This window comes from Corvus hawaiiensis, chromosome 26, assembly GCF_020740725.1.
Source record: "Corvus hawaiiensis isolate bCorHaw1 chromosome 26, bCorHaw1.pri.cur, whole genome shotgun sequence".
In the NCBI taxonomy this organism is placed as follows: Eukaryota; Metazoa; Chordata; class Aves; order Passeriformes; family Corvidae; genus Corvus; species Corvus hawaiiensis.
Window position 1 is genome coordinate 24,667,091 of NC_063238.1, and position 17,972 is coordinate 24,685,062.

Genomic DNA, 17,972 nt, shown 5'->3' on the forward strand with positions numbered 1-17,972 from the left:
TAAAATAAAGGTTTGCTTTATTTCAGGTTTTACTAGTCGAAATAAAGTAATGGCCAATGAGATCTTTAAACAAATGATCTACATTCATTAAATAGGTCACAGCTTGTTTCTTAGCAGAGACAGGAGCTGGAGAGGGGAATAGTTCCTGCTGTTCGGAAGAAAGCATTTTTTGTGGAAGGGCAGTGCTAAACAGAGACTTGGTACTGGGCAGAGGTGATGTGGAGGGGTACTGACCTCCCTCCCAGAGAGCACACTCAGGTACAGAAGCATAGTCATGAGAGAACATCAGGTATTTTAAGGGGAAAGGTATTTTAGGACTATTTTTTTTCCATAGAAGGTGAAGAGAAATAGCAAGAAAACATTTATTGCCGTTGAGTAGGTTTGCCACAGGGGTGAGGGTGGGATGATTAGAAATGGCCACCAAAGCGGTCTTAACAGGAAAAAGGATGTTAAACGCTGGTCATGTATGAAGGACTAAGAAGACAATGAATGTCCCAGCTTATCTTCGTGATGTTCTACCTTACCACATGAAACTGGATCACAAGAAATTACTAGTAAATTAGTTATTAGTTGAAGGCTTAAGCTATCTAAGAACCATTCTCTCCAGACCCAATTCTGGTAGTATCATACCTACTATCCAAGAGTGCATGTAATTCTTGAATGATTGAAGATGGAGGCCTTGAGGAAGCTGAAGCAGCTGAACATGTTCCTTGGCACTGGGTTTGAGTCACCAATGTTGCCCTTTGGACACAGTCCTATATGGGACTTGCTCTCCTTCCAGATTCCTACAGGCATGGCTGTGATCCAGACTTCCAAGTAAAGAACAAGTGGATGCACTACAGGGATAAATAATCCAGACACGTGTCATTCTGTGTAATGTGGAGACATGGCACTGACAGGTGTGATGTGCCAGTGAGTGGATGAAATGCAAATGTGTTGGGCGGGCTGAAGTCAGGGCTCACCATGGAAATTAATTTATTTTTCTTAAAATTTTTCTTAAACTTTTAGTAGGCAAGATTATCCTGAGAAAGACACCGAAAGATGCTGATAGTTGTGAGGAGATTCCGTATGGAGAGAAATGGACAGTCACCAAACCAGCAGGAAAACCCAAGAAAGCACACAAACACAAAAAAAAAAGGAGGGAGGACTTTTCCTTTTAAATGAATAGAACCTCAACAGCATTTTTAGGGCACACATCCTGAAAGTTCCTCTACTTGACAACGGGAAATTATGAACTCATAAATAAGATCTTTAATCAATTAAGAGATCCTGTAATTACAGCAAAGTTACAAGGAAACCACGCTAAGTTATGCTCACAAAAGCATAGTTAGATGAGCACCTGCTGTAAAAATATAACTTAAAGAGGGCTCAAAACCACATTTTTCTTCACAGGAACCTGGTGGGTCTTTTGCTATTCTGGCCGAACACAATCTCCACATGAGCCAGGGATTCGCGTGCTTGATCCTTCCCAGTGCCATTGCACTAGTCAGTTGTTGATGCAAGTCAAACAGGATTCCTATATAAGCACATAAAACAATTTTAATGCAAGAGTTTACCTGTGGAAGTATCCTCAGGGCTAAAGGATGACCCCACTGAACCACTTGTAAACCTCACTGTGCCTGACCCAGCAGCCCCAGTCCATCCACTGCCATTTCAGTGACTGTGAGTCATCTGTGAGCAGATGCTGGGGGTGCTGCCCAGAAGCTCCACAGCCCTGCTTGCCTCAAGGCATGGGACTTTTTCACTGAGGTCAGTGTGGGTGTGAGGAGCCAGGTCACAGGAATGCCACGGGCTTCAAGCTCCACCACTACATCCAAGAAGCAGAGCTGCAGCAATCACACACGTTCCCATCTGTCATTGTTGTGACTCTGCTTGTCTCTCTCCTGAGTTTTGTGCAACTGGGCCGATTAGTTTGTTTCTTTGATGAAACCTTCTTGCATCCGTACGCTTCTGTGCATTTTGTGTGTGCCTGTTATGGTGGCTATAGGCATCTGTTTCTGTAAGCCACCTTGAAGGGCTACAGAGCACTGCCTCAGCCCTGCTCAGAGCTTGCTTATCCTGAGGAACTCCTTTTCAAAGGCCTCACTGGACACAAATAAAAGAGAACATTTCAAAGTTCAAGTCTATTCCTTTAATTTCGGGATTATCACTAATTTGAGGCACTGCTTTCCAAAACTGGAAGGACAAACTTCTGGCAATGCATTTGATGAATGGTGTAGAAAAACACAGATTGTGCCCTTCATTGGAAGAAGCCTTCCTATCTGAATGGAGCACTGTATTTCACATCCTAATAACCATTTATTAGCACAGGATTTAAGGAAAGTTAACTTTTCAGTTCTGTATAAGCCTTTCTATTCACTGAGGTTTCGTGAGGTAGCCAAGTGATTTTTCTACCACTGACTAATTCGCAGCCACTCTAATGAGCAAATGTTCCTCCTGAGACTCAGCTCTCCCCTTGCACATGATGATTCACTGGACACCCAGTGAATTTAATTTAAAACTGGACTGAAATAATTTTCCCATTCTGCAAGTCCTTGAACAACCCAATCTAAGTGGACCTGCTTCAGACGTGCTCCAGATCCCCCTGCAGACCCAAATGTTTCCATGACTGCAGCTGGGATTGCGCCAGCTGCTCTTGGGTGCAGACTTGCAGAGGTACAGACCAGAAATTTGCAACCAGCAGTCAATAGAAACTGTATGGGCTTTTCATCATAAAGTTTACACTATGGAATTATCTGGGTGTCCAGAGTTATTCTTTATCAGTGAAGCAGACAGTTCTCCCAAATAGTTTTATTAAAGTTTATCTCTCTCTGACTGTTTGTGAATAGTGTTTAGTTTAAAATATTCAGTGCCATCATTATTATTGTAAAAGCACAGCTATGGGGAAATGCAACTATAAATCAGCTGATGGCTTGGACAGAAAAAAACAGATCTGCCTGGAACTGCAGCAGGCAGTGGAAGAAACTGTTTCCATAAGTTTTCACTGGTATCTGACCTATGTCTTGCTCTTGAATTGTCAGAGACAATGTTAAAGATTTATCTCCATAGAAAACATAATTAATATGAAGAATAAAAAGTATTGATTCTCTCATGTTTTCTATTGTGTAAAAATACATTTCCTATAGTAACATTAAGAACTGACGTGAGCTTATTCAGAAGTGAAGAATTAACACTTAACTCCAGGATATTTTTTTTCCTCACACTCATAAAATGCTGTCCTCCTGTATATGAACACAGGAATCCTCTTCTGCAGAAGGGTGAGCACATGCCCCAAATAAGATTTTAAGATTCAAATGTTAATATATGTACCTGCAAAGCACTGCTGTGGCTGTAATGCTTTGATCATTTTATGTAGAAGCTACTGGAAGACTTTTTAAAAATAGGTATATGTGTGCTAGTAAAGCAATAAAAGAGAGGGAGAGATTTTTGGATTTTTTTTAATATTACACATGCTATATGAATCATATATTTAAATTAAGAGGTCTTAGAAGGGACTAAGGCCAAAATCCCATTCATTTTTATGCAATTCCAAAGGGTTTTTTTGTGGAAGAAGTTGGAATCCATTTCTTAAATCTGTAATAAATTACCCGAGAGCTCTTAGTTTGGTTTTCTTCTACAGCAGTACAGACAGCTCTTTGTCTCCTTGATCAGACCAGCAGCCTGCAAAGAGCCATTTGAAAAACTCAAAGTTTTCCCTGATCTCAGCCTTTTACACCAACTTACAAGTCACCCTAAAATATCAGTAATAAAGGGAACAAGATCTAAATTATGAGCCCCACAATTAAAAGCACCAAGGGCAGATCAGCAACGGTGCTGAGCGTTGTGATGCTGAGCACTGCAGTGCTAACTTTGAGCGCTCTGCTGTTACCCTGGTGTATAATAACATGCTCTCCAAAGCAATGCAGAGATCAGGCTGCCAGCAAAAGTCAAAACCCCAAGACATCCCCAGAACAGGGAAATGTATAAAGCAGTAAGAGTTAAAGGCAGATGAAAAGTCCAGGCCTTGGCACTTACCTTACTGGGCCTCTTTTGTCTCAGGATCCTCAGCCTTGAGCTTTCTGTAATATTTAGACACCTAAGTCTGGTGTTTCCGGTTCCCTGCAGTTATTTCATGCTGTAAAGACTAAGGATTGAATAACCATTGAATTGAATAACAATTATTTACTGGTTGAATTCAAAACAGTGTGCTAACAAACAGTATTCATAAACTGGAATTGTTTGCACAGGAAAGGCAGAGAGACCCAATGACCCCACGGGCAGTCTCTTGAATTTAAGCATGTTATGGCTGAGGTGAATGGAAAGATGTGTGTATGGGAACATCCTCCTCTCCAGACTTGTGTGTCTGGATTTTTGGGATGCTGAGAGGCTATGTGAGGGGGGGGAAGTAGCTCAAGCTGCAGCAGAGAGACTGCACTCATGGCATCAGCCTCATCATATGAGCATCTGCAGTGCAAGATGCACTGACTGTGCCACGGTGACCTTGTGTGAGCCTGCCCAGGCTGTGCAGGAGCAAACTGGCCATCTGGGAGATTTCAGTGACATTTACGTGGTGGATGTAGCAACTAGTAATGTTTGCTGATATGTTTGTGAGATAAAGATAAAGCCTATATCATATGGCAGTATGGATAAAAGGAAGGAATCACTAATTGATGTAATATGGATCGTGGTCAGTGGATGCTCAGGCAATTTTATTACCACAGCTCCTTTTAGCTGCAAAATAGTTAAGGCAAAGTAGATCAGTAGTTCTGATTCAGTTTGAGTATCTTACCAGCATTCAGCAGTGGTTGATGCCCTCAGAACCATTTAAATATATCAGAAGCCCACAGAACATAAGCCTAACAGATGGCAAGGCTTGCTTGAACTGAAGCAGGTTAAGGAGGATGTTGACATTTCTGTTTTCCAGATGGAAATGCACACTGCAAGTCAAATGAGTGCTAGGAACTGCACAAGGCACTCACCAGAGCTCAAAGCAGATGTCCCACCATCGTTTGCTAAGACCTTCTCTTACAGTGCTCCGAAGTTTTCTTCCTCTGGCAAAGCCCTTTGGAACTTCAAAGCTTCTAATCCACACTCAAATTAATGGTGACCAAAGCCAGGTGGGGAAATAATCATGAATGTCCATGCAAATTTTGTTCTCTAAAATCCTGGTTGCCTTAGTGCTGCTGCACTGTGTGCTACATCTGCTGCACCTTGCCTGAGGAAATTAATTCTGTAATACAAAAGTTTGGCACTCTGTGAAGGGACACGCCTTAGCAACAGCCTGTGTTGATGCTGAGGATCCCCAGCCCTTGGTAAGGATGCCTGTGTGAACATGCAGGTGACACAGAAATCAAACATCACCACCTTCACAGTATTGCCATCAGCCCGGGCCAGAGGCAGCAGGGGTTGCTGACAGCACTGCACAATTGCTCAATGAAGCTTCTGCCTGTGTGTGTTTGTGGATGCTGACTGAGGCTGTCACCAAAGCAGTACTACAATTAAGGATTTACATCATTCCATAAATTTTCCCAACTGGTTTAGGGAACCATTATTATTTACCAGCTGTTTTTTGAAGTTGGCAAGGTGTAATGCTGCCCTTCTTCACAAGGTAGGAGCCCTCACCTCAGCAATGTGGCTGACATCAGTCCCAGTTCTCAGGACAGCGAGTGACAGGGTTGATGACAGCAGTGTGACTGACCTGTGCTGTAAATCTCACTTCACTGCTATAGTTCCACCAGTACAGACATGGAAAGGGGAGAAAGGCAGGAGTGGCTTAAAGTGCAGAGCCACATGTAGGGGTTCAGTCTTCTGTGGTTCTGTGCAGCCTATTTGAATGACTCAACTTCTTGTAGCATTCTTTCCTGCAGGAGAAATGTGTGGTTTTGTTAAATACTTCAGAAAAAAAATGTTGAAGCTTATCTTGCCCTTCTGGAAACTCTACCTCTACAAATCCCACGAAGTTTGCAGTATACAGAAGCTACCTCTCAAACATCTGTTACTTTTATTTTGAATTATTAAGGATATAGCACATCCTTTATTTTATAGTGCTTTCATTTCTAGAATGATGAGAAGTAAAGTACGATTTTAAATGAAAGCAAAATGAGATGAGTAGCCAAGAGCTTTTCTTCTGTTACTAAATTGACAAAGTTCAGTCTGGCAATACCAGGTTTTTCGAAAAAGTCCAAAATCCCCTATTGTTCAGAAGGATTTTGTGTCCTTACCTTGACTTCTGTTAAAATTAATTCTGTGATTGATGTCCAGCTGATGTTTTATCACAGTTTCCCCTCACGGTGCATCAGGATCCCGTTGTGGCGTTAGGCGGTTTCTTGCCGAGACAGCAGCTCCTTCATCGGAAAGGAGTTACCGACTGCCGAGCGAACACCTGAAAACGTGGAAGCGAACTGCCTGGGGCTGCGGGAGAGCCGGGAGGGGCTGCGGGAGAGCCGGGAGGGGCCCGCAGCGCTGCTGCCGCTCGGCGCGGCGCGGCCGGGGGCTCCATCGCCCGGGGAAAGCTCGGCGGGGCCGGGCCGAGGGGGAGGGAGCCCCCGGCCCCGTGCCAATGGCTGCGGGGGGGTGGCTCTGCCCGGCCGTCTCGCTCGGTTACAGGATGGAAATTCCCGGCCTCCCCGGGGAGGGAGCTCGGGCTGCGCGCTCTGAAAGGCTCATTTATCCCCGCGCTGCCGCCCAGAGCGGCGGACCCGGGCTCCCGCTGCAGCCGGCCCCGGCGCATCCCCGGCCCCGGCCCCGGCGCATCCCCGCCCCGCGCCTCCCCGCACGATGCCCCGCGCCCCGGCCGCCGCCGCCCCGCCGCTGCTGCTGCTGCTGGCGCTGCTGCTGGCGGCGGCCCCGCCGCACGGCGGCTCCGAGAGCCCCAAGGGGAAGCAGAAAGCGCTCCGCCAGCGGGAGGTGGTGGACGTGGTGAGAGCGGCGGGGCCGGGAGCGGGGCCGGGGGCCAGGGGCCGGGAGCGGGGCGGGCGGGGGTGTTGGGGGAGTCGTGCGGGCGGGGGCGGCTGGAAGAGCGTTGCAGCCGCTTTTTTATTGTAAAGATGTGAAAAAATCGATAAATCAGAGGCTTTCGGAAAACCTCGCGGCCGCTGCAGGCAGGGCAGCGCCGCTCCCGCGCTGCTGGGCATCTCTCGTGGTTCAATTAATTACGCCCTTGTTGTGCTGAATCAGGAAATTGCTGAGAAGAGACTGGACGGTCTTCGACAGAAACCTCAGGGATTCGGCGGCCCGGTGTGTGTTTTAGTGTTTTCCCCATCGGGCCAGGGTCGGGGGTGGCGGCCGGAGCCGGCGGAGCCCCCACTCCCCGCCGTGCCCGGTGCCGGGGGGACATCGCGGCGGGACCCGAGGCAACGCCGTGGGCTGGTTCCTGCGCTCAGCGCACCGCAGGGGCAACCCCGAAACCTTAGAGCCCTTCCAACATAAGTCGTAAATGCTGTTTAGTTCCTTCCAACATAAGCAGTTAACTGTTGTTTAGCTCCTAAAAGGCTAGTGCATAAACAGTAATGAAAGAAGTACATAAGATAAAAAAAAAGTCTGCTCTTCAGCAGATACTCTGAAAACTATCTGCATGCTTACCGAACCCACTTTTCCTTGGAGTCGCATGAATGCATTATTCCCTCTAGCGGCAGGGACTGCACACCACTGTTTGTAATTCCATTGCTACTAGAAACCTGAAAGCATTGGGACTATCCCATCTCAGGGATACATGACAGGAGGGAAATTTTCCACTCCTTGGAATGTATAAAGCAGATGTGAAGGTAATGTGTGAGCTGCTGGACTGCCGTTCCCCTTCTATAGAAAACCAGTGGTATGGTCATTCCTTCCATGATCGTCATAGAGATCGCCTAAAGTGATGTGCTGGAAGCACCACTGATAGCAAAGCTCCTTCCCTTTCACTTCCTCATTGCCTTTTCACTTTTATTGTGGAAATTGAATTGCATTGAGAATAAGGAGTCTGTACACATGGATGAACTTACACTTTCTGTTGGAGCAGTATTTTAGGCTCCCTCATTTCTTTGAAATTGCTCGGTGCTTTTTGGGTGCAACAGAGTGAGCAACGAAGTGCAGGTAAATCAGTGGCAGCTGACTCGTGCACAGCCCAGCTGTACAGACTGCTTCAGCGAAAGCCTTGCCAGGGCAGAGTGAAGGCAGGACCGAGGGGGGATCCTGCCTTCAGTGGATGTTTAAAATACGTTTTATGCATTTCTAGCTTAAGAAATCATGAAAAGACTTGATTTGGCAAGACAGACAATTTTATTTGGAGTGGAGCCCAAAGCCCAGATAATTCTTGTGCTCCCTTTTATTTTTTGGGATGTGCCATGGCTGAGGTGCTCTCCCTGTCTGGCTGTGGGTAGCAGCTCCTCTGTGAAGGCAGGCCAGCCCCTCTTAGTGTCTCTGGGGATGGGGGGCAATAGGCCAGAGCTTTGGCCTGCCCCCAGCTCTTGCCTATTTCCACATTCAGGATTTCCGTGGTGAGTAACCACATGTAAAAACCAGAGCCAGTCACTGTTTCAAATAGAGTCCAGTGGGAAAGCAACAGCAAACCAGTTAACTGGTGCTGTGTGAAATAGAAATGTCCTTGCATTGTTCTCCTGGGTTGGCGTGTGTTTTGCCAACCAATCTTCTCTTCAGCTAACTTTTCTAAAACATGGCTTTCTTCATTAAAATATTCCAATACTTCCACCGCCTTTAGCCAGCAGTGTTTCCTGTGGTGAAGGTAGTAAGGGAAAGCTAGCAAACCATTAGTCGAACCCTCATTTTACTTCTTACTAGACCTCTCCATCTAATCACTGATTTTATTTTTGGAGTGGCTCCAGCTAAGCCTGTGATGGGTATGCTGGCTTTTGCACCAGAGCCTGTGAAAAGGCACAGCCTCAGTGAAGAAAAGTCACCAGTCTGACAAAGGAGAGAGGGCAGAGGCTGTAGTTTACAGCTCCTGCAGTGCAGACAGGGGCATGGCTGGCACGAGGGGGAATAGTTACAGCACTGTTTCTTTTTGGAACAGGTGGGGATTCGGTGGTTTAAAATAGATGAAGACGAAAAAATGTAAGAAAGTGGAAGAGCAGAATATAGCTATCTGTGAGGATTTGGGATGAAGACTGGAGGAAGCAGTCAGTCATCAGATGGGAAAGAGCATATGAAGTAAAAGCCATGGCCAGCCCCTGCAGGTTCCTGCTCAACATTTCTGTGCCTGCTGACACCAGTGTTCCTCCCGCATCCCGGCACTCAGGCTGCTGGGGGAAGGACCTCTGGGCTTCACAAACCTCCTCTCCAAGGCAGGAAATCCCAAGTCTCATAAAGTGAAAGTGTGTTAACATGGAGTTTGGAAGAGCAACATTTGACCTTTCCTAATATTGTGATGTTAGCAAGGATATTAGTGTGCCATCCTCCCATGTGTGCCTTTCCACTGTTACAAACAGGGTTCCTGGGTTCAGATTTATTCCAGGGTGCAGCTTCCCACACCCATATCACCATCCGTGTGCATTCTGGAGTCTGACTTGGGCTTGATTATCATGATGTGGTTCTGTCCCAGAGGAGCAGTGACAGAAGAAAAGTGGTGTTAACCTTTCCTCTCTATGAAACGGAAAATTTTCTTCACAGTTATACAAGTAATGGTGGGTTAGGAGAAAGTAACTACTGATGTGACTTCTTTTTTTGTTTCTGTATTGAAATGTTTTGACTCTTCTGAGGTTTTCCAACAGGTTTTAATTCTTGGACTAGGTAAATTTTTAATTCTAGGATTTATGTATCTTTTCATTTAAAAAATGGCATCTTATTTTACAGCAAATTCTGCTGGCACTGCTTATCTTTCAAAATCTACTCTTCCTTTTTTTTTCTTCTGTGGAGCCATTTTCTCAGAGATGCAGAAATAGCCCATTAACTTGTGGTACAGCAGGGGTTTTGTGTTTTGTTGTTATTCATTTGTGTTTGTGACTTGGTTACCCTTGGAGTTAAGGGATGGAAGCAGCAAGATCTGTTCTGTGTTTCAGTATAATGGCATGTGCTTACAAGGCCCCAGTGGCGTTCCTGGACGGGATGGAAACCCAGGAGCCAATGGGATCCCTGGGACACCTGGGATCCCAGGACGGGATGGGCTGAAAGGGGAGAAGGGTGAGTGCATGCGGGAGAGCATCGAGGAGTCCTGGACACCCAACTTCAAGCAGTGTTCGTGGAGTGCGTTAAATTACGGCATCGACCTTGGGAAGATCGCGGTAAGTCAGCTCTGCCCGGAGCTGCTGCACCAACCACAGCAGCCTCTGGCCTGCCTCTGTCAGCTGGGCAGCACCAACCATACAGGTTTCCTGCTGGGGCCTTTTTCTGCATGCGAGGGTGACCTTCTCAAAGGTTTAGTGACTTCAGGTTCCTCTCAGCTGTGTTTCAGCTATGTGCCTGTTTCGTTTCTGTAATAGGGTTTCAGAAGAATTTTGTGGCTGGTGTAAGAGTACATTTAGAAGACCAGATCTGTAACTGTAAGGCTGAAAGTCACAATACCAAAAAAGTACCTCTGGCTTGCCCAAAACAGGGCAAGGTTTTTACCATTTCAGTCCTACGGAGGATCTTTAGGATTGAAATGGTACATCTTTAATCTGTTAATTGTACAACTTTATAACTCTTCTGTTTAATCTGTACATCTTTTTAATCTGTTTAATCTGTACATCTTTAATCTGTTAATTGTACCTGTCTTTATAACTCTTGCTTCAAAGTGGTTGTTCACTGAAACTCAGTTGCAGGATGCCACTGCAAAGGATCAGCATTGCTCAGGAGCAGAATTGCCAATGTCACCCAGACTGACAGTCTGTCCTCCACTGAAGCCCTGGGTGTAAAACTTTCAAACACATTGGTGCAAGCCTAGAAAAAATCCCTCCTCAATCCCAGCTACGAAGCAAAGCCTGGAGTGGTTACACAATTTAGTTGCTGTGCTGTGGCTAGAGGGAGAATCAACTTTTTTAGTAGACTTTTTTTTCCCCATGATATCCAACATTTTGAAGACAGCCACTTAAAAACCTGTTACCACAGGGTAACAGCCACTTAAAAACCTGAAAATACTAATTTTTCAGTTGTGGAGCTTTTATCAGGGTATAAACCACTCAAAAGCCTTGTGATAATTGTTAACTCCAGGATTTCTGGTAGCAGAGACAGAAACTGCTGTCTTGTCATGCAAGGATTTGGGGATTGGACTAGATGATCTTCAGAGGTCCCTTCCAATCCTTATGATTGTGTGATTCTGTGGCTTGAATGCAGCTTTCAGAGAGCTTATACCCCTTTACATAAATCCCAGAAGGTAACTAGGCTACCAACTTAACAGCAGGTGTTATCTAAATAAAGTTAAGAATTTCCATAATCCATTTCTGCTTTACCATCTAGCACGTGCTGTTCTGATTTGCATCTTTGCACCATATGGCATTTGCCAGGCTCACATTTTGGTTTTTTTTCCCAGAGAGGACTAAAGAGAATAGCCAAAGCATTTTGAAATAAATATATTCCTAAATATGTGTCCTAAATATAAATACATAGAAAATGAATAGGTTCAAGCCCAGAGGTTTGTACCAAAGCGTTTTGTCTCCCATCAGGAATGTACCTTTACCAAGATGCGGTCGAACAGCGCTCTGCGCGTGCTCTTCAGCGGGTCACTGCGGCTCAAGTGCAGGAACGCCTGCTGCCAGCGCTGGTACTTCACTTTCAATGGGGCAGAGTGTGCTGGGCCACTTCCTATTGAAGCCATCATATACCTAGACCAAGGAAGCCCGGAGCTGAATTCTACTATTAACATACACCGAACTTCTTCAGGTATGCACGCTGGGAGAGCAGAGATGGAAGGCAGTAGCAGTTACCAAAGGCAGAGAGTGCCATCTGCCTCACAAGGTCAGAGGACTGAAACAGGAGGCAGAAGAGTGGCCAGCTAACACTTTTTCCTCTTACTCTTCTGCCTCAGAGTTGACTATTGATAGTAACAGAATTATAATTATTTATTAAGTGGTACTTTATGGCTGTGCTATTTTTCATGGTATTTATATCCGGAGATTTAGAAATGGAAAACACTTCTATCAGACAGTTCTACTGATCTCTGCCACAACATGAATACAGAGACATTCTGTGCATTATTAGCCTATGGAGAAACAGCCTTACTGCCAAGTAGACAGAGTCATCCTGGCTTAAAATACCAGTATTTGCACATTATCTGTGCACAAAATGAGACTTATTCCTCCTGCAATTTCTACTCTGATTTCAGGTGGGGCACAAAAGTACCTCCAAAGTGAAATACCTAGGAGCAATTATTCATTTGCTAAGCTGAGGCAAATTAGTGAAGTCATTCAACATGAAAGGATGTGACACTAGGAAAAGGGAATGCAGAGTCTGTGCTCTTTCTCCATTTTCCTCCCTGTACCACATGACGACATGAAATCTAATGTCTAGAGCTATCATAGGATTTCTTCAGCATAGGGGTAAAGCTGACTGATCTTCATTACCCAACCTCCAACCAGTGGTGCTAGTGGGGCATCAGGAGTGGAACTTTATAGAGAAGGAGTGAATTAGGAGTGGAAAAGCTTACAGGGTAGCAATCACCTTTACAGGGCTTAGCTGTAAGCCAGGTATGGCTGTGCCCCCACCCCCTCCCATCACTGCTAGAAAGATGGCTGGAAGGGTATGGAGCCATATTCCAGCTCCCAGTGTGTAAATTTGGGTATTTAAAGCTGCAGGTATACCTCCCATTTAGCCACCCTGTGGATTGTGTGGATTGCTTCAGGCATTGCAATGAGTGTCAAGCAGCAGCATGACAGAGGCACTGCATGGCTGTAACTGGTGTTGCCACATCTCTATGTAGTAGTTTTTATTTCTGAAATTGTTCTAGAATTCTAAAAACTGTTCACATTTACAAAATAGTACAAGCTTGAAACGAACTGCTGTTCTTAAGTACTCGTGTCTACCTTCAGTTGTGACATACAAAGGGACTGTGCCTGCTGAGGTAACCTGATTTTTGTCTTTAACCAGTGGAAGGTCTGTGCGAAGGGATCAATGCTGGCTTGGTGGATATTGCCATCTGGGTTGGGACTTGCTCAGATTATCCACGGGGAGATGCTTCTACTGGATGGAATTCAGTCTCCCGAATCATCATTGAAGAACTGCCAAAATAACTTCCCTCCCTTTTTATAATACCTTTTTTTTTTTTTTTAAATTGTACTATTTTCTTCAGAATTTATTTCAATAGAGTTGGATGCAAGTACTGGACTGAAAGGCACCAAAGCCTTGCATCTGTAGCCTTTGTCTTGTTTTGCACATGGCAGAGGCTTTTTATAATAACCATTTTAGAATACAAATATCAAAACCAAGTTCATTAACTTTTAAAATTTCTTTTTTGATGTAATACACCACTGATTTTAGAATTAACCATAACTTTTTGTATCAAATAAATGAGACCTTTTACAAAAAAAAAAAAATCCAGGCTATTTTATTGATCATTAATCTGCTTAAGATATTTTACACGGTGTTATGATACACGATTTTATTAGAAGGCTTTAGAGATAAAGTTCTAAGAAAGTAAAATCAGGTGTTGGCTTTAGCCTTCGGAAAACATACATAAAATTCACTCCTGTAAACCTGACTGCAGAACAGGATGCACTGCTGTTACAGTCTTGGCTCTCAACAAACTCCTGGTGACTTAACTGTGACTAGACAATGTGGTAAATGTTAAATACCTCACTATGAACAACTGAGCAAAACCAGACTATCTAAGCTCCCCTTGCTTGCTTCTTGATAGAATGGATTTCAGTGTAACACCTATGACTGGTCTCCACTACTAAGATGCAGACACTAAATAATTTTACAGTTACAGCACTTAATTTCATTGCTCCAATAAAATAATTCTCCTGGATTTAGCCTTTCATATATATAGAACCACTTTGGTATTGGTTAAAAGCTAGATATGTTAATAGTTTAGAAGATACAGAAATAAGGCAGGTTCAAATGCCTAGGCTTTCAAAAAAGGGAACTGGTAAAGTGAAACAATGATGTCACAGCTGTTTGACAAGTGACAACAGCAATCATTCCAACAGACCATTAGCTTCAGTGTTTTAAGTATTTTCTTTCAAATGCTGCAAGTGATATACTCAAATATTTTTTAAAATTGTACACATTATAAAAAGAAACCATAGTCATGTTTGTATTACAAAATCAATTTTACATTAATGAAATAAAAAACCCATGAAAAGCATGTACAACATGCAAAAATCTCCACTCTTCCCAGAAATTAAAAGGAAAAAAAACCCAATAAATCTGAGATAATGAATTTATTTCACTATTTAGGATTAAATCTCATCTTCTTTTCTGAACAGGCTGTAACATCTCCCCCAGGCATCTCTCAGCTTGGTGGCTCTTGCTGGTAGCTGCTGTTGCAGATACCAGGGCAGCACACCTGCAGTGAGGGGAGCACTTGGGCTTGCCCAACTGCAAGACTGTGTGTGAGATTTGCTGCAAGCCAGCAAGCTACACAGCTGGCATTCTGTCTCTGAAGAACTGTAATGTTTTCACTGGCTTGGACGATGGTTTTAAGGTATCTGAACACAAACAAGTTACTATGAACTGAGCTATGGTGTGAATTTACAGAAAGTCAGTTAACATACAGTAAGTGATTGTGCCCATGCTCGCAGTCTTTGCATTTATCCTGAAGCACGAGTAAGCTGTTCTGGGCCTAGAGCACACTAATCCAGGGGAGCATGTGCACAGCTTTTTTTCTTTTATGCTTTTTGCATTTGTCTTCACAATATATTTTGGACCCTGGGTGGCAGAGTTAACTCAGTGTTCCATTAAATTCATTCTGTGTACCACAAAACACCCAAACCCAAGGAAGTACCCTCCAAAGGCAGAAGAAGTTGCTGTTATGGATCTACATAATATACATGGTAAACTTCCAGTAAATTTATCTTCAGCAAAATACACACAAACCTTCCTTAATAAAAACCAAAGCCAGCCATACAGGCCCCAGATGAGATTATTATTTCTGATGAGATTATCAACTGTATCAGTAGAGGGGATGGGATTGTGGAAGAGAAAGTGTAAACTATTAATAAAGTTAGTTATACCCAAAATGTGGTATGTGGCAATAGTATCTACAAAAACAAGCAAGCGGATTGCCGAATGAGGATTCAAAATACTGAGTAGTGTCTGTAGCTTTCCAGATTTTAATTTAAAATTTAAACCAATCCCCTAATCAGTCAAGTTTTTATTAAAAATTGTTCTTTCTGCTTTAGGTTGGTCTGGTAAACAGGAAACTTCTCTAAGTGATTATTCTGCTCCCTATGAAACTACCTGTTGAATAGCCTTTGCTAATTTATTTCCTAGTTAAATGATACTTTCTAGATACCACTTAATATCTTCTTACCAAGAGCAGAAGGCAGATGTTATGGTCAGTAATGTACTTTCTTAGAGAACTAAAAAAACCCAAAACCATCAAACCCACAACTCTAAAAAGTACATATCCTTGATGGCAATTATTGGTATGGAAAAAAACATAATTATTATACAAATATACTGAGATGTACTATAATTTATCATTAAGTTAGCAATCAATATATTAACAATCTTTTCCTTAAACCAAATCAGAAGACATTAATGGATTGTTCTGGTTTTTTTGAAGAAAGTCCTGTGCACAGGATTTTTTTAGACTAGAAACTTCTTTTTCCAGAGAATATTCTTGAAAGTAAGTATTTGGTCCTATTTGTTATTACACTGGTTTGAACACTGCATCACTCTGGGATTACTAGGAAAAAACTCCTCATTTTTAAAATGTAAGCCCGCTTTCAAATATGCATTTCCTTAGTAATATTTGGTCAGATGTATCATTAATGGAGACACTCTGGCATAGAGAGAGATGGAGAGAGAATGGAAGAGAGAATGGAAGAGAAAGAAAAGTAATTAAGTGGCCAGCAATGCACACAGCATATGTCAGTCTGGTGCTACAACCAAGTCAAAAACCACAATGCAAGTCTGTCCTGGTATGAGACAAGAACTGAGTTTCATCAGACTTGCAATTCTTCAAACCCAAGAATGGACAGCTGTTTTAAAAACAATTTCGGTTTCCAAACTGCACCCCACTGAGGCAGCATTTTTGTGTTGGATGAGCAATGGAGGCTGGAGCATTCCATATCCTAAAATCTGACAAACAACACAGAGGTGGATTCAGATGACATTCCTTGTTTTAATGATACTCAGAGACTTAGGAAAGTTTTAACACGCTCCAGAGCTGCTTTCATATGAAGTTTTCCACCTGTGCAGGAGCAAAATCTCACCAACTGTCATCTTGAGACTTGCTGAAACTGCTCAGAGGGTTATTCCAGGAAGGCCAGGATGAATGGAATTGCTGTGCAGCTGCCTTCACCCAGTCACAGCACTATTATTTCACAGTTGCAGACATCTGTTTCAAGCAGACACAGCTGATTCAGGGAGGAAGGCAGCAATGCAGGAACGCTCAACAGGAGAGATGCTGGCAGGGTTTCACTGTCTCTACATTCTTTCCTCAAAATACCAGATCAGTTCACAGTGTCAAAGAAGACTGCTGAACTAAATTTCTCCCAGATCATAAATATAAAAAATAAAGGATAGATTCCTTCCTAGGAACACAAGTTCATACCTTTAATTATTTTCTTTTCTAAAACCAAGTAAAAAGCCAGACACATTTTCGTAAACTACAAAGGTAATACAGCAGGCAGGAGTCACTCTGATCACATTGGGTACAATTCCTTTGTAAAATCCAGGAATACCTTCTTTCCTTTAAAGACAAAAAAAAATCGGTTTTAATTAATGTCTTTTAATAGAAAAAATCAGACATAAACCAAAGGCTGGCATTTTATTTCTCCCACTCCCATTGAGAGATTCACTTCAGGTTACAAATGACAATTTTAGACAGTGTTTAAAGTGCATCGAGTATTAACCCATCATTTTTCTCGTGAACATATAATAGTATTATGTATATCAGTTATTTAGCCTAGGCTTTGAGTGGTTTTTTGTGGGTACTGTCTAAGTAGAAGGCAATTTACTATCTTTCTTCATGCTACAAGAACTTTGTAAAGTTCTTGTAAAGCTAAAGAAAGTCAGCATTCATTTTTTGAGAATTTAAGCACCCTCTCCAGAATTTTGATTCTATTGGCCAAAAAATGAGAATCTAACTTGTCCCAATTTGAATCAGTGTTCATGCTAGGGCTGTTAAAAAGTTTCAGAGACATTAAAATCTTAGCTCCTTAGTTGCAGGCTTCACAGGCTTAGGACACCTGGAATGATGAGTAAACAGAGATCCTGGGAAGTGCTTGGGTGTGGTTTACACTACCCTCCCTAAGGTGCATTTGTTTCATCGTGAGCACAGTAGTGGCCCCAGAACAGCTGTATTACACTTTATCAGAACTAATAAGCCTTCCTGTAGACTGCAGCACTGAAGGGCACAGCACTGAGACATCAGAGCTATTTTTGCTCTGAACTGCCTCCAGTTGAAATGGTCGTAACTACCTCTGAACCAGGGGTGCTCCTGGAACAACACAGCCTCAGCCACTCATTCAGCTGGCACCTCTTCATAGCCCAGGACTCCATTCCCATCTCTCCAGCAATATGCTGCGACCCAGAAGCACTGCCCAGAGCAAGGAAAGTACAGGATGCACATGCAGAGGTGGCCACCCTTAGTAATTACACAGTTCTGTGTGAAAACTCTCCCCTGCACTGTGGAGCTCAGGGAAGGTTTGTGAGAAGATATGAATAGGTGTGAGGTCACAGGTCTCTAAAGGTCCTACAGGAAGCTGGGACTAGACTACAAAAGCAGCCAGGTCCCAGGGTAACCCAGGGACATCAGTATAATCAGCTCTGGCTAGCTCACTTCACCTTGCCAGGAATTTGGATTAGCCACAACTCCCAGAAGCACAATGCTCCTGTCCTATGGGATAAGCTAAAACAGCCCAAGTGAGACTTCATTTAGTGTCCCAAACCTGCCACGTCAATGTTATTTTTTA

General features: G+C 43.4%; 2 protein-coding genes and 1 long non-coding RNA gene across 7 annotated transcripts in view; 1 reads left to right on the forward strand and 2 right to left on the reverse strand.

The window, feature by feature from the left end:
* On the reverse strand, positions 1 to 6,708 carry LOC125317433. 4 transcript variants are annotated; one of them, XR_007200080.1, is made up of 4 exons: positions 6,201 to 6,708; positions 4,959 to 5,840; positions 4,015 to 4,123; positions 1 to 3,660 (listed from the first exon to the last, which is right to left on the reverse strand). It is a non-coding gene; the product is annotated as an uncharacterized LOC125317433 (long non-coding RNA). The 4 variants fall into 4 exon arrangements; XR_007200082.1 differs by having other exon boundaries at positions 4,769 to 5,840; XR_007200081.1 differs by having other exon boundaries at positions 1 to 2,085; positions 4,015 to 5,840.
* On the forward strand, positions 4,974 to 13,421 carry CTHRC1 (collagen triple helix repeat containing 1). 2 transcript variants are annotated; one of them, XM_048287219.1, is made up of 4 exons: positions 4,974 to 5,096; positions 9,975 to 10,196; positions 11,556 to 11,772; positions 12,976 to 13,421. In XM_048287219.1, exons 1-4 carry the CDS (start codon positions 4,974 to 4,976, stop codon positions 13,116 to 13,118), a joined length of 705 nt encoding a protein of 234 aa, XP_048143176.1. In that variant the 3' UTR covers positions 13,119 to 13,421. The 2 variants fall into 2 exon arrangements, with proteins under 2 accessions (XP_048143176.1, XP_048143175.1); XM_048287218.1 differs by lacking the exon at positions 4,974 to 5,096 and adding an exon at positions 6,742 to 6,897.
* Positions 13,417 to 17,972, reverse strand: part of SLC25A32 (solute carrier family 25 member 32) — a 19,057-nt gene continuing 14,501 nt past the window's right edge. Inside the window, exon 7 of the mRNA XM_048287217.1 lies at positions 13,417 to 16,747. Within this exon, the coding sequence (XP_048143174.1) occupies positions 16,612 to 16,747 (136 nt within the window). The 3' untranslated portion in view covers positions 13,417 to 16,611. The remainder of the gene's footprint in view (positions 16,748 to 17,972) is intronic.

Excerpts from the sequence above, each read along its gene's own strand:
- CTHRC1 (XM_048287218.1), top strand. The coding sequence starts at position 6,757 with ATGCCCCGCGCCCCGGCCGCCGCCGCCCCGCCGCTGCTGCTGCTGCTG. Across the intron at positions 6,898-9,974 it reads AGCGGGAGGTGGTGGACGTG|TATAATGGCATGTGCTTACA; the intron begins GTGAGAGCGGCG and ends TCTGTGTTTCAG. Across the intron at positions 11,773-12,975 it reads CATACACCGAACTTCTTCAG|TGGAAGGTCTGTGCGAAGGG; the intron begins GTATGCACGCTG and ends GTCTTTAACCAG.